This window comes from Hevea brasiliensis, chromosome 1 (genome assembly GCF_030052815.1).
Source record: "Hevea brasiliensis isolate MT/VB/25A 57/8 chromosome 1, ASM3005281v1, whole genome shotgun sequence".
In the NCBI taxonomy this organism is placed as follows: Eukaryota; Viridiplantae; Streptophyta; class Magnoliopsida; order Malpighiales; family Euphorbiaceae; genus Hevea; species Hevea brasiliensis.
This window is the reverse complement of record NC_079493.1, coordinates 115192560-115209902: the sequence shown is the minus strand read 5'-3', so window position 1 is coordinate 115209902 and position 17343 is coordinate 115192560. Positions and strand designations below refer to the sequence as shown.

Genomic DNA, 17343 nt, shown 5'->3' with positions numbered 1-17343 from the left:
GATCTACGGATTCTTTGCATTTATAGGTTCATGTTTTATTAATATAATTTATTCTAATTAATTCATTATTTTTTCAATGATCCTACTTCATTGTTTATATTAAAATATAATATATAATTATATATAAATATGTACCAGTGACATAAATTTTTTAAAAATTAATTTGATACCATTTGTAATATATTATAATGTAATATACTTTTGCTGCAAGAAATTTGACATTTGATGACGTAAGAATTATCGCCGAAAACATATATTTCGTCATTAAACGTCTTTAGTGACCAAAATATTTTATAAAAATGTTTTTTCAAAATTGTTAATATGATAATTATATTTTTATAGTTATGTATAAATTATTTATAAATTACATAGAATCAATTGTGTTGTATATGAAAAATAAATTATTTAAATTAAAAATAATTATTTTTAAAATTTAAATTATGATTTTTAAAAATTTTGATTAAAAATGATAAAAACACATGTGTTAAAAATAAAAATTTCAAAGGGATGATTTTTTTTTTCACAAAATAAATACATAATATGTTAAGAAACTTATGTTATTTATATTATACTCTCACTTGCAAAAATAAGCATGCTTTATCTAAATGGTATTACTATAAATCCTATATCTAAGATGGAATAATTTAAAAAAGGACAACACTTGGTCAAGTAAGTTGTAGTTCACGCTAATTACATTTCTCTTACCCTTAACGTTTATTTTTCAGATACATTTCTCTAATTATATTTTTGTGTTAATTTTTACCAAGCAATTGATTTTGCTCCTCTTTTATTTATTTTGCTAATATCTCCCTTTTATAGAAAATAATATTTGATATTAGCCAAATCAAATACTAAATATATTTTTCCCTATTTCATATGTTTATGTGTGTGTGTGATAGGCTTGCCTCATCTAAAGGATTTGGAATATCTAGAATTGGATGACTCTATCATCAACAACAACATTCTACAATCAATTGGAGTAATGTCTTCTCTTAAGAAATTATCATTGCGTTACTGTGAACTTAATGACACAACGTTTTTAAACCAAGGTAAACTTGATAATCCCTATACATTTGAGATTTCTTTCGTCTTGAAGATTCTTACTAAAACTTTTACAAATGAATTTTCAGGTGTGTGTAAACTAAAACAACTCCAAGAGTTAGACATTTCCCATAATGAAATCAGTGGTAGCTTGCCTTCATGTCTTGCCAACTTGACATCTCTTCAATTTTTGTCTCTCTCTTCCAATAATTTCATCGGAAACATCTCTTTATCTCCACTTAGAGATTTAACAAACCTCGAGGATCTAGAGCTCTCAGACAATCTTTTCCAAATCCCAATCTCATTGAGTCCATTTTTCAACCATTCAAAACTCAAATTCTTTGAAAATGTGGGTACAAATAAAATATATGTAGAAACAAATGATCAAAATTTGACCCCAAAGTTTCAATTAGATCATCTCTCTCTCTCTGGTTATGCATGCGGTGGAGTATTCCCCAAATTCCTCTATCATCAACACAATCTACAATATGTTGATCTCTCAAGCTTGAAAATGGGAGGAGGGTTTCCATATTGGTTGTTAGAAAACAACACAAAACTAGAAAGCCTTTTTTTAAAAAACAATTCCCTTTCAGGACTTCTTCAATTACCACATCATTCTCATATGAATTTGTCAGAGTTAGATATCTCAGATAATTTCTTCCATGGCAATATTCCACTGCAGATAGGAACATATTTGCCGAGATTGAGACATATGGACTTGTCTTCAAATGGTTTCAATGGTAGCATTCCCTCTTCATTTGGAAATATGAGCTTATTGCGAAGCTTATACTTATCCAATAACAGATTGTCGGGTACTATACCTAAGCACTTAACCATGGATTGTGTCTCATTAAGAGAAGTTTATTTGTCTAAAAATCAGCTGCAAGGATCATTGAAACATGCATTTTGTGATTGCCCTGAATTGGTTGTGCTAGATCTTAGCCATAACAACATGACTGGAAGCATTCCATCCGGGATTGGAAGATTTTCTCAATTGAGCTATATGATCTTGGGTCATAATAACATTGAAGGGGAAATCCCAATTCAATTATGCAATTTGACTCAATTAAGTTTGATTGATCTTTCACATAACAATCTCTCTGGTCATATTCTCCCTTGTCTAGGATCTACAAGTAATTCATATATGCAAGCAAATAACAAAGATATTCATCCTATGGATGAAGCTTTAGAGTTTACAACAAAGAGTAGATCCTATTCTTACAAAAAAGGTATGCTATCTTATATGTCTGGAATTGATCTCTCATGCAACAATTTGACAGGCCAAATTCCTATCCAGATTGGAAACCTCAATGAGATCCATGCACTAAATTTGTCCCATAACAATTTGATAGGAAGAATCCCAGCATCATTTTCCAACTTAAGCCAAGTTGAGAGCTTGGATCTTTCATACAACAACTTGCAAGGCCACATCCCTTCCCAACTTACTGAGTTAAATTTTTTGGAAGTTTTCAATGTGTCATACAATAATTTATCTGGCAGAACACCTGAAAGGGTTGCTCAATTTGCAACATTTGATGAAAGTAGCTATCGAGGTAACCCTCTTCTTTATGGATGGCCAATGCAAAAGGATTGTATTGTAATGGTGTCTCCTCCATCAACTTCAAGAAGTTCAATTGACGATGAAAAAAATATTTTTTTCATGGATATGGGTGTTTTCTATGTGAGTTTTGGGGTGGCTTACATTATGGTCTTATTGGCAATTGCCACAGTTCTATTCATAAATCCATATTGGCGACAAGTTTGGTTTTACTTCATTCAGATTAGTATAGACAATTGCTATTATTTTATAGTAGACAATTTTGCTTTTTTATCCAAGCTTAAATTATTTTGTAGATAAATGTATTATGTATTTATGTATCTTTTTATTAACCTCGACTTTGAGATTGAAACTCAAACAGTCATATTAATCAATGGATATTTTATACGTTCATGTATTTGGATAATGTTGCATCTTTATAATGCCACTTTGAAGGACTGAATAATATTTTGCAAGTTCTTTTTAAGTTTATTTGGTTTCAAAATCCAGATTTATAAGAATTAAAATTGTTGGAGAATAATCTCAAAGAGAAAATAGGAATAACTTGAAATTTTTTCCCTTGGCCACATAAGGTAAGCACGAACAGATTTGCACAGTGTCCTTAATGACTAGTACCAGAGCTGTACAATGAAACCACTAAATTAAAAAACCCAATCAATCAGAAAGAATTCAAATTAAAATTAGCGATTTTATAAATTTAAATATTGTTTATAGTTTAAAAATAATAATAAACCGAATTTTCAGTTTTGGTTTTAGGTTAACATAGTAAGAATCTAACTTATAAATATTGGTTATACATATTAAAGATACACGTAAATAGCATTATTGCATTTTTTTTATTCTTATTTATTTTTTAATGTATTATACATTCTGAATTAATATTTGTTTTTTAATTAGTGTATGATAACATGTATATGCAAAAGATTCAATAAAAATTAAATTATAAAAGCTTGAAAAGTGTTAAAAGAAGTAAAAATCATGAAAACCAAATACAACCCACTTAATGTGAAAAACAAATATATATGATTCTGTAATTTAATTTGTTGATTTCAGTTTAAATACCGTCAAAATCGAATAATATTGTTGGCTGCATTAGGAACGAAGGTCCATCAATTTCATTATTATAACAATTGCAAATTGATTGAAATGCACTTAATGAGTTTTTTTCTTTCCTTATTTATTTATTTGTTTATTAAATTTGTTTAATGTTTAATTACAACCCTTTGTGTAGGTTTTGAAAAGTTATCAATACATGGCAATTTGGAACTTTTTGATTTAAGTTGGAACCATTTCCACAGCAACATTTTATCATCTCTAACTGGTCTTTCATCTTTAAAATATTTATATATAGGTAGAAATAGTTTGAAAGGAGTAATTAATATTCAAGGTACTAGAAATTGATTTTCTAAAACAAAATTAATGCGTTTGTATTATTGAACATAATTCAATTTTCTAACAAGTTTGAAGGAGTTGGATTTATCATTTAATGCAATTGAAGGCTTTAAATCTTCATATGGTAGGAATTGATCTTTTATTTCATTCATCATTAGTTTTCTTAAATTAGCTACAAGCAAATAATAACTTCTAAAGGCAGAGAAGAATTGTTGAAGCTGAATAACTTAGAGCTTTTTGACTTGAGTTATAACAACTTTAGTATCAACATTTTATCATTTCCCAATGGGCTTTCCTCTCTCAAATTTTTATATATCAGAAACACTCAATTGAAAGGATCATTCGAATTAAAAGGTTAGATATAACTTTTTATTCTTTTCTTCCTTTTTATTTTTCACAATTTGATCGTAAAATTTTATAGTTATCTAATTATATATGCTTTTACTGTTGCCCCGTAACTCTATTAATAGATTAAGATAAAATTTTCAAAACGGATTATTTTTTTTACAAAATAAATGTTGAATATGCTATAAAAATTATTTTATTTATATTATAATCTTACTTGTAGAAATAAAGAGTTTAAACAACATAAGCGTGCTTGATTTAAAAGGTATAACCATAAAAGGAAGCGTATTATTAGAATCACTGAAAGTATTGACTCACCTTAAAATCCTACATCTAGAAGGGAGTAATTTCAAAGGAACAATACCTAGTCAAGATAAGTTGTAGTTGATGAATATGCCAATTATGATAATCATATTTTATAATTATTTTAATTTAACTTTTAATTTTTTTTTTTTTAAATTGTTGATTATAACAATGTACAAACTTTTAGTTAGTTAGTGAAAATTATATTTTCTTGAGTTAAATAAAATTAATATTTAAAAATCATTCAAATAAAAAAGAAATTAATTTTTTTATCGCTGCATAATAATTTTAAATTAAAATTAAATTTTTATTTCTCTCAATTTTCTTTATTTAAATATTCAATATAAACTTTTTTATTTCAATTTATAAAAATATAAATGAGAGTGAATTTATGAACGAATAAAAATATTCTTAATTTTTAAAAAATTTTATGATATTAAAAAATTATAATATTATTATTATATTCTAAATTTATATAACAACTCCTCTTAAAGTTTATAAAATTCCTTAATTTCCTGATCTGAAGATTCTTAAATATATAATTTTCTAAAATGCATAAGCTTCAACTTGTATATTAATTAATAATATAATATCCTATTTTATGTATGAAATTATATTTAAAAAATAGATATAATATTTAAATACTATATAATCTTAAATTTAATAAATTACCACTTCCTTATATATTAAATATTTATATTGAAAAGGTTAATTAAAATAATATTAAAATTAGTATTTACAATTCCCTAAAAAATTATCTATAATTACAATATCAAATTTTAAATTCTAAAATAAAAAAATAATATTTTTAATTTACAAAAATCCTTATAAACTCGAGCTAATAAATATATTCATAAACACATATAAATATTATTATAATTATTATGATCACATAAATAACTTTCATATTTTAAGTTTCCATAATTTCTTTTGGTTGATAAATTTTCATAATTTCTAATGAGTGTGATGGGTTTTCTACAGTTTCCTTTTTTAATAAATTATCAATTTTAGTGGATTAAATATAATTAATGTTGAAAAAAATCACTATTAATTATTTAACATTAATATATTTATTAATATGCAAAAAAATTTAAATTAATTCACAATATATAATTGTGAAAGAAAAATAAAATTATCATATTTCATAAAATTTTATTTTATAATTGTCTTGTAGATATGGAAAAATTTTCTAACAATAAAAGAATGACATGAAAATATTTCAAATATACTAATTAAATTATAAAATTAATTACTGCAAAAAAATTTAATATTTTAATTAAGTAATTAAATTAATATTTTAATTATTATATATATAAATAAAATAATACATGTTATGAATTATTTGACGTAGAGACAAACTTGTAAACTAATTAAAATGAACATAATTTTAATATTATTTACAAAAAGATGCACAATTTCAAATTATAAAATAATTAATAAATAATGTTAGAAACTAATTAAAGATTTTTATATTTTAAACATGATTTCCGTTGCTTTTTAGTCGTATTCTTAGTTATTGTGCAAGAATTATTTTATATATAATTCTATTAAAATCTAACTTGATAAAAAAAATTTATGTTTTATAAAAATACTTAAATATGATTTAATAATTTATTTAAAAATATTATTCATTGATATTTAACCTTCACACTAAAATAGAACTATCGTATTTTTATAATAGAAAGAGAAAGTTTAATAATTTTAATATTATAATTTAATAATATAATTAATATAAATTTTAATTTTAATCCTATTATTGTTAAGTCAAAATACAAAAACGAATTGAAATTAGATTAAAAAATTAAAGAAATGAAAATTAGAGTCGTCATAAAAATTCTACTGTGTGCTCTGTCCTTTTATGTTACAAAAATTAATATAAATTTAATTAGGAATTTGCCTAACGCACCACATACATATAAAAATTAAATATTTTTGTAACAGTATTTTAGGTTAAAAATTTAGTAGTCACTTTATAACTAGTCATTCTACATTAGTATATTTATTTTAATTTTTATTTAATAAAAAATTATATCTATCTATATATAATATACAATTTGTTTTTAAAAAAATACATAATTATAAAACACATAAATCATGTCTAAAAAAATTATATACAATCATTCATTAACAACAAAAAAATAATAATATATAAATTACCATTTGAATTATAATTTAAAATAAATATTCTCAGATCTAATCTTATTCAAACATAAATCTTATCTCGAGTTATATAATTATATATCCATCCAAACAAATGATAATATTAAAATAAAATATAATTCCTTCTAATATATATATATATATATATATATATATATATATATATATATATATCTTCAATTTTTAATATAATTTATTCTAATTAATTCATTATTTTTTCAGTGATCCTCCTTCATTGTTTATATTAAAATGTAATATATAATTATATATAAATATGTACCAGTGACATAAATTTTTTAAAAATTAATTTGATACCATTTGTAATATATTATAATTTAATCTTTTTACTACAAGAAATTTGACATTTAATGATGTAAGAATTATCACCGAACACATATATTTCGTCATAAAAGGTCTTTAGTGATGAAAATTTATTGTAACAATGTTTTTTCAAAATTGTTAATACTATAATTATATTTTTATAGTTATTTATAAACTATTTATAAATTACATAGAATCACTTGTGTTGTATATGAAAAATAAATTATTTAAACTAAAATAATTATATTTAAAATTTAAATTATAATTTTTAAAAATTTTGATTAAAAATGATAAAAGCACACTTGTTAAAAATAAAACTTTCAAAGGGATGAACTTTTTTTCATAAAATAAATACATAATATGTTATGAAAGTTATTTTATTTATATTATACTCTCACTTACAAAAATAAGGAGTTCAAACAATATAAGCATGCTTTATCTAGATGGTATTACCATAAATCCTATATCTAAGACGGAGTAATTTAAGAAGGACAATACTTGGTCAAGTAAGTTGTAGTCGATGAACATGCTCATTACATTTCTCTTATCCTTAACGTTTATTTTTTAAATGTATTTCTTTAATTATATTTTTGTGTTTAATTTTTATCAAGTAATTGATTTTGCCTTCTTTTATTTATTTTGCTAATATCTCTCTTTTATAGAAAATAATATTTCATATTAGCCAAATCAAATGCTAAATATATTTTTCCCTATTTCATATGTGTGTATGTGTGATAGGCTTGCCTCATCTAAAGGATTTGGAAGATTTAGCATTGGATGGGTCTATCATCAACGATAACATTCTACAATCAATTGAAGTAATGTCTTCTCTTAAGAAATTATCATTGCAAAGTTGTGAACTTAATGACACGAAGTTTTAAAACCAAGGTAAACTTGATAATCCCTTTATATTTGAGATTTCTTTCATCTTGAAGATTCTCACTAAAGCTTTTACAAATGAATTTTCAGGTGTGTGCAAACTAAAACAACTCTAAGAGTTAGACATTTCCTATATGTCTAGCCAACTTGACATCTCTTCAATTGTTAGTTGTCACTTCCAATCATTTTATTGGAAATATCTCTTTATCTCCACTTAGAGATTTACTAAACCTCGAGCATCTAAAGCTCTCAAACAATCTTTTCCAAATCCCAATCTCATTGAGTCCATTTTTCAACCATTCAAAATGCAAATACTTTGAAAATTTTGTTGCAAATAAAATATATGCAGAAACAAATGATCAAAATTTGACCCCAAAGTTTCAATTAGAGCATCTCTTTTTCTCTAATTGTGCATATAGTGGAGTATTCCCCAAATTCCTCTATCATCAACATAACCTACGATATGTTTATCTCTCAAGCTTAAAAATGAGAGGAGAGTTTCCATATTGGTTGTTAGAAAATGACACAAAACTAGAAAACCTTTTCTTAAATAACAATTTCCTCTCAGGACCTCTTCAATTACCACTTCATTCTCATATGAATTTGTCATAGTTAGATATCTCTGATAATTTATTCCATGGCAACATTCCACTAGAGATCGGAACATATTTGCCAAGACTGACATATGTGGACTTGTCTAAAAATGGTTTCAATGGTAGCATTCCCTCTTCATTTGGAAATATGAACTTATTGAGAAGCTTAGACTTATACAACAATAGATTGTCGAGTACTATACCTGAGCACTTAACCATGGATTGTGCCTTATTAAGAGAAGTTTTTTTTTTTTTGTCTAAAAATCAATTGCAAGTGTCACGACCCAACCTATTGGTCGGACCGGCACTAGGACCTGGGCCAGCCTAAAGCTCCCGAGGCCCGTAGTAAGCCTAACTATTCCTCAACCCAATCCTAAGGCCCATTTGGGCCCAATTTCAAGAATTCAACCGGATAGAGTCCGGCCATAACATGGACCATTTAACGGGAAATTTTTTTTTTTTACTCGCCCGACCTGTAAACACAATATATATAATAAACTGGGGAGCTCAGCTCACCCTCCACATAATCAAATTATCATAATTCCAATGGGAGCTCAGCTCCCTCATCCAGTCCAACATACATGTATTTAATAAGTTTACAGGTCCAACATGGCAAATATATTACAGACCCAAATCAAATAAATATTTCTAACACATGCGAAATTCTAGGAGTTAACAGAATTATACAAACATTACAGACATTAATAGACGACCTGCGAGGGAGAGAGGCAGGTTAGAACTCAACAAGAAATCTCATGTATCCTGGAAAAATAAGGTGAACAGGAGTGAGCGTTCGACTCAGAGAGTAAAATATCAATTTTAACTATAATCTCTATAGCTATCTAAATCTAATGCACATTGTGGAGTGAAATGCAACATCGTCATAGATTTCATACAAAACACATCAAAAAGGCAATTTGGAGCACTCGCACACCCAACACTATCAAACAGTACATATATGGGAGCTGATCCTCTATACAGCCCTCTTAATCCAACCTCTGCCAATGAAGATCTTAAGCCGAACTTTCGCTTAATAAACCAAATACGGGGTCCTAGCGAATCTCTCAAGCAGTGTCTACCCCGAAGGACCGGGTCCCAGCAAGTATCCCTTAAGCCTTGTTTACTTGTCCTGTCCATATCCAACACCATATCACATGCACGCCATGCACACACGCTGCTCCAAATTATCACAAACAATATCCATGACACTTTAACATTTATGAATGTAATATAAAACGTGTCTAGTGTTTAACTACATAGATGCATATTTATAAGTGATGCATGGGCATGCTTGAACATATAATAATATCAAAATTAGAATTAAAATTAATATTTTACTCACAGATTCAACTGAAGTCACTGTGGAGGCTGGGCGGAGGAGGAAGGCTGTCCCGGCTCACCTGATAATTTTATTGTAATTATTTAATATATTTGACTCAATACAAACTAAGAATAGGTCAAAGATGTCTTAAGTCGTACCGAAAATCTGGCAGAGTCTCTCCTATACCTAGGACCTACCTAACCTGCAAAAGGGCTTAAAACACACTTCTATATCCACAAACCATACACCCACAACTCAATCACATCACACAACCCCTCTTGGGCCCATCCAAATGATGCGTCCCAACCGCAAATGCACGGGTCGTACAAGTAGTATAGAAAAATATCGATCCCACGAGGAGTTGTGTTAATGATTGAATTTTTGATATAAAAGTTGACTAAATTGAAGTATTTATGAAATTAAAATAATGAATTAATGGGTAATGGAGTATGAAATCTAATGTGCAAATTTAATATTCTATTCAACAATGTATTAATTAAACTAAGATTTGCATCAAATTGAAATAAGCAAGTTCAAATATGGCAATATTTAAAATGGCAAATGATTAAATTTGATTAGAAATTAACAATGGTAAAAAGGTGATTCCGGAGTTCGGGGTTTCATATTCAAGCTATTTTGGGATTTTAAATTGGTTGTCCAATCTTATGAATCTTATGAGTTTTAAGGAGATTAATTCTTAAATCCTTTGAATTCCCTTTCGAGTGAGACAAAGAGTGCCTTAATCAAACTAATCCTACTTTCGTGGAGTTAGAATTAATTAAGACCAATTAAGTTCTTTAAATAATCTATTAAAACTCTTAATCATTAGACTATTTCTAGGTCTAAGTTAATTAAGTCCAATTTCCTGATTATCTATCACAAGGCCTTCTCCTTTCGGTGCTTCAACCATGGATTAAGAACATTACTCAATGGGATCCTACATTAAGCATGTCATTAAGCATACAAGAAATGAATAAAACTCATTAAGACCACAAAATATGGATTACCCAATCAAAATCCACAAAATATCTCAAATATTACAACCCTTACTCCAGAATCAAAAGTAAACTACTCACTATCCATAATGCTTACAAGATATGATGAGTTTAAATGGAAATAAAGCTTTAATCTAAGCTAAGAAGTAAGAAATTAAACACTAGAAATGTAGAAAAGTGTAAAGAAAGAAAGAAATCTGCAAATCTTAGTTGAAAATGGTGTGGAAGGTGAAAATGACTCCTCAAATTCTGCTTAGCCTCCTCCTTTCTTTCTTTGCTCCTTGCCCCCTTTCTAAAATGAGAAAATGGGACTATTTATAGCATTTTTCTGACATGGACCCCTAAAATGGTATGTTCTAGGATGAATTATTTGAGAGAATCTCCCGACTCATTAATGAACTCTTCATGGGATCGCATAAGTGGATGCATAAGTTATTCAGTCCCTTATGCGCTTTCGGTTTTGGGTCACTTATGCGGTTGCATGACTTAGTGCATAGGTTATGCACAATTTCGTGAATGTGCATAAGGGAGGCGAGAATGTGCATAAGCTATGCGATCTCCTTATGCACATTTCGGTGGTTCTGAACGATGATCTTTCTCCTTATGCATCTACATAGCTTATGCGGCAAGTTATGCAGTTTGGTCAATGCATATTTCAACTTGAAAACTTGTTTTGACATCTTTTGCTGTAGAAGACACTCCTCAATGGAAAAATTCTCTTTAGTCCTTCAAAAACACCATTTTTCCTACAAAACAAAGTAAAAATTACAAATTAATCCAAAATCGACAATTATGAAAAACTAACTAATTAACTAATAAAATTAGCTAAAAATGACTAATAATCAAATAAAAATGGTTATGAAATTAAACCTAAATGATTATGCAAAATGTATGCATCAAATACCCCCAAACTCAAGCTTTTGCTTGTCCTCAAACAAACTTTAAAATGAAATGCAAAAATTTTTAGGGTGCCTTATCCAAAGAACTAGGAAAATCACCTATTAAAGTAACTTAACACACCTTCAGCCATACCAACAATCCATATACCCATCCTTCAAAATGCAAAGAATCTAATGCTTATCCAAGCTTTCACCGCTTAGCCATCAAGTCAATTATCATTCAAAATCCCCAAACCAACAAATCAAAAGAGATAGTCATGCTCAAAAAGAATTCTAGGACAATTGATAACCAAAGTATCTCAACATGGAATGATAGAATTGAATGAATAGATGAATAGTTTTCCAATCCCATAGGCAAATTCCCTACTCCTATCTCCACTAATGTAGCAAGTACTATCAAGAGATCAAAGGTCTTTTTAGGGATGTAATGAGGCCATGGGGTTTAAAATGAGGCTAAGAAGAAAGATGGGTAAAAAGTATTCAAAGCATGAGAATATTTTCAATTTTTAAACATAAGGTACACTTCTTATTTTATTATAATTTTTTCTTTTTCTTCTTTTTTTCTTTTTTTTTTTGTATATATGGAGGAGAGAAGTACACAATGAGAATTGTCAAGTGCTAGCATAGTTTACAAAACACATAAAAATGGAGGGACATTTTGATACTTTAGACTTGTATTTTGCATTTTCTTTTGATGATTGTCCCTAAAAATGCCACCCCCAAACTCATTTCTTTTAATACTTTGGGTGGATTTCTTTCATTTTGAATGGCAATAGTGAAAAGCACATATACTAGCACTTTTACAAGATGACAAGCACTTCTCCCTTTTTTTGTATATATTTATTTTTATTTTTATTTTTTAGAAAGTGTACCTAATATTCAATATTATTCTCATGAAAAGGGTTGGAGTGTTTGGTTCATTGGCTAGGTAGCAATAAGGATTTCAAGAAAAATTAGGGATAAAAAGGCTCAAAGGGGTTTTCAAAGGTCAATTTTAATTAGGAAAAGGGCCAAAGGTTTAAAATGAGAAGGTTTAAATCAAAGAATGCCTAATCATCTCTCTTTTCAAGTATAAGCTGATATTTCGCCTTGAAAGGTTTAGAAAATTTGTTCTAGGATTGGTGAGACATCATTTGACTACCTTATATCCAATAACTCCCTCTAAACACTCCAATCTCTAAAGGACTAGTTGGGTGGCTTTTTGGCTAAGAAGATATAGGCAAGGGATAGACACTTCAAAACTTTGCACCTCTTAGGAAACTTTCAATCCACAAACCCAACTAAAGGTAAGTCAAATCACTCTCATAGGCAACTTTTCAATACTCAAGGGATTTGGCAAAAGATTTTAATGCATGATGCATGATTCCTAAAATGAGTAATGCATTAACTAAATGGAAGAAGTCTATTTGTGTGCAAAGTGTATAATTTCTAAGTGATGTATAATGTGTGTGTAAATGTGTTATGTATATGTATGTATGGATGTATATGTAAAATATTTACAATATATGTAAATGAAATGGGATGAGATGTTCCTATACTCAAAATGTAAAAAAAATGAAGCAAAAATCAAAATGAATGTGCACCCCCAAACTCAAAATTAGACATTGTCCTCAATGTCTCAAGTAGTGCATTATCAAAATTCAAAGTAAAGAGAAATTACCAGGAATTGTGAAATTTAAGAGCAAAAGGAAAGAGTTACCTGGTATAGAGCAGATGAGAATTCAAGGAATAATGGTGATGCATAAGAGGTCATGAGTTATGCAGAGTAAAGTGCTGTCCAAAACATGTGCATAAGTAGGGTGCATAAGCCGTGCGGTTCTGCATGAGTGGCAATAAGGGTTGCATAGGCTATGTAAAATATTTGCAAATTTTTTTTTTTTTTTTTTTGGTCATGCGGAAGTGCATAAGTTATGCACCCTCCTTATGCAAGTCTCGTGAGTTTTAACTTTTCCAGAACATGTGCATAAGTAGGGTGCATAAGCCGTGCGGTTCTGCATGAGTGGCAATAAGGGTTGCATAGGCTATGTAAAATATTTGCAAAATTTTTTTTTTTTTTTTTTGGTCATGCGGAAGTGCATAAGTTATGCACTCTCCTTATGCAAGTTTCGGTGACCCTTGAAATTTTGAGGAGCGAAGTCATGCGGGAGTGCATAAGTTATGCACTCCCCTTATGCATCTCTCGGCAGAAGTGGTTGTTCAGAAAATCGGGTCATGCAGAAGTGCATAGGTTATGCACTCTGCTCATGCACTGTTCGGCAATTTTTGGAATTTTGGGTTGGTGGTCATGCAGATGTGCATAGGTTATGCACTCTGCTTATGCACCCCTCGGCAAGTTTGAATTTTTGGAGTTCTTGGTTATGCGGAAGTGCATAACTTATGCACCTTCCTTATGCACCCCTCGGCAAGTTTGATTTTTCTGGGTTTCTGGTCATGCAGAAGTGCATAGGTTATGCACTCTGCTTATGCACCCCTCGGCAGAATTGGAAATTCAGAGTTTTTGGTTATGCAGAAGTGCATAGGTTATGCACTCTGCTTATGCAGACTTCGGCAGAGAGAGAAAATGCAGAATTTGAAGTTGTGCAAATGTGCATAAGTCATGCACTCACCTTATGCAAGTTTTGACAGATATAAAATTTGACAAAATGAGGTTATGCAGAAGTGCATAAGCTATGCACTCTCCTTATGCACTTGCAATAAAGGTGGAAAATGGCAAGAATTGTGGTTATGCAGGATTGCATAAGCTATGCAGTTGCTTATGCACAAGTTAGCAAGATCAAGAATGCAATAGAACATGGATTGCAAGTGTGAAAAATACCCTAGAATGAGGAAATATAATTCCATGAAGCATAAACCATGAGAAGTTTCACCAAAAACACATCAATATATACAAAGTATATCAAAAAGGCATCACACAAGCATGTAAAAATGGATCCTACATAAAAGACCTTTGAGAACTATGCCATTTTAAGACAAATTCTGCAAATCAACATTTAGCACATAAAACTCCATAAAATTTGCATGAAGTTGCATCTAACCACAAATGATGAAATGAAGTCTCCAAGTTTTGCCAAGAAAATGCAGCATTTTTACCTTGAATCCTACAACCCAAAGAAGCTCAAAACTGCAAAAATGACTCACTTACCACCATATTAAGATTAAAATCACACATACTTAAAAGTCTCACACCCAACCTCACCAAAAACACAAGCCATCTGCTGCAAACACCCTCTTTCTGCAGAATTTCTTCTTCCTCTGCATAAACCAGTTGCGGCTCAAGGACAGAATCTATCTGCTGCAGACTTTTCCTTTTCTGCAGATTGCATTTTCCTCTGCAATAACAGTTGCAGCTCCCAATAGTTCACCACCTTTCTTCATTGATATACATCTACAAGGGACAAGATTTAATAATGTCAAAAATTGAATTTGAGGAAATTTAAGAAAAACAAAATTAATGAAAATGAAAGTAAATCAACAAAAGCAAAATAAAAGGACTTGGGATGCCTCCCAAGAGCGCTAATTTATAGTCCTTAGCTAGACTCTTTTCATGTTTCATGGTGGCTGAAATTGGAATTTGTTGCCTCTGTTTCCAATAGGTGCTTCAATGAATCTATACTTCATTTTCTTTCCATCACATGAGAAGATCCTTGTTGCTTTGTCTAAAAATCCGACCATTTCTTTCTTGACAACCTTTGGTGCATCTTTTCTTTGAGAGATGGTTGCTTTACTTCACTTTTCTCCACTTCCTCAACTTGAAAGATTGGTGCCATAGGACAAGGTGGATTACTATTCAAATCTTGTGCAAATGCAGCCTCTTTTGGATTTTCATCATTGATACTCCCTTCATGGATAAGACAACTTTCAAGAGAAGCCTTCGGATAGCTCTTTCTAAAGTGCTCTTTTACTAACTCATCAACGATATCAATTCTCACACAAGAGTCTACATCTTCATGGTGCTTCTTCTTATCATTGCCAATATTGAAGACTAACGATCCTCTCCGATTCTAAGAGTAAGCTTTTCACCTTTCACGTCAATCAAAGCACCACCGTAGCCGTGAAAGGCCTCCCAAAATGATTGGCATATGAGAATCCTCTTCCATGTCCAAAATGACAAAGTCAATCGGGATGTAAAATTTTCCAACCTTCATGGTATATTTTCCAAGATCCCTTCGATATTTAATTGATCAATGCGCCAACCAAGAGAAATGTGGGTTGGCTTAAGATCTCCCATGTTAAGCTTCTCATAGATTGAGAGGGGCATAAGGCTTACACTAGCCCCTAAATCCAATAAAGCTTTTATAGAACATGATTCCCCAATATGGCATGGAATTTAAAAACTCCCTGGATCCTAGAGCTTTTGAGGAAGTTTCCTTTGAAGGATAGCTTGCATTCCTCGATTAAGGCTACAGATCTCATAATCTTCAAGTCTTCTTTTGTTTGAGAAAATTTCTTTCAAAAACTTAGCATAAGAAGGCATTTGGGAAAGAGCATCGATAAAGGCACATTTATATATAGCTTCTTCAAAACCTCTAAGAACTTCCCAAATTGCTTATCAAGCTTGGCTTTTGAAATCTCTGTGGAAAGGAAGTGTGGCTTGTAAGGCTCTGGAGGTAGATATTTCTCTTCTATCTCTCCAACCTCCTCTTTAACTTTACTTGCACTCCCTTTATCAATCTTTTGTTTTTCATCTCCATCAAAATCTTCCTCATTTTCTCTCTTTTCAACTTTTTCACTCTTCTCATTATGCACTATTTTACCACTCCTCAGTGTGATGGCATGACATTGCTCCCTTGGATTTTCTGTTTGACTAGGAAGTTTCCCCATAGAATTGGTACTTGATGAGCATGCTTGTTGTGCAATCTGATTTTCCAGCATCCTATTGTGTGTTTGCATTTGTTCCAGCCTTGCTTTCATCTCTCTCAACTCTTCATCACGCTTAATTTGATTAGCAAGAATTTGTTGTAATAAAGCCTCTGTGGTGGAACTTTGTTCTTGCTGTCTTGGTAAAGGTGCAGTATTTGCATTCTTTTGCTGAAAACTAGGTGGTGGTTGCCTAGGTTGTTGGTATTGATGCTCTTGTTGTTGTGATGGAAAGTTCTGAGTTGAAGCTTGATTTTGCTGATTCTCCCATGAAAAATTGGGATGATTCCTCCAAGCATATGAAGGATAATCTACTCCACAGCTCATTGTTCCTTCTGCATAAGTAACTTGTTGAGAACTTCCAGAGCATGATGATGAACTGACTAGCATACTTAAATCCTCCATTTTCTTAGCAAGGACATTAGTGAGTGCATCAAATTTGGCATTGATCATGTTGAATGGATCAAGCTCATACATTCCAGCAACTTGCCTTTTTTGAGTTGGAGTTGACCCTCTTGGACTACTCCATAGATGACTGTTCTTTGCTATTTTCTCTAATAACTCATAAGCTTCATCTTCATGCTTAATGATGAATTCCCCTCCAGTTTGAGCATCAATGATTCCTCTGATAGCAGGAGTGACATTTGTGTAAAAATTCTGGTTTATCATCCATTTAGGA

At 30.1% G+C, this 17343-nt stretch overlaps 1 protein-coding gene across 1 annotated transcript; it reads left to right on the top strand.

Annotated features, from left to right (window-relative positions):
• LOC110634880 (cuscuta receptor 1) lies at window positions 1-2996 on the top strand. The gene is made up of 2 exons (XM_058147910.1): window positions 1-1049; window positions 1131-2996. The coding sequence occupies exons 1-2, from the start codon at window positions 983-985 to the stop codon at window positions 2897-2899; spliced, it is 1836 nt and encodes a 611-aa protein (XP_058003893.1). The 5' UTR covers window positions 1-982; the 3' UTR covers window positions 2900-2996.
• The last annotated feature ends 14347 nt before the right edge of the window (window positions 2997-17343 follow it).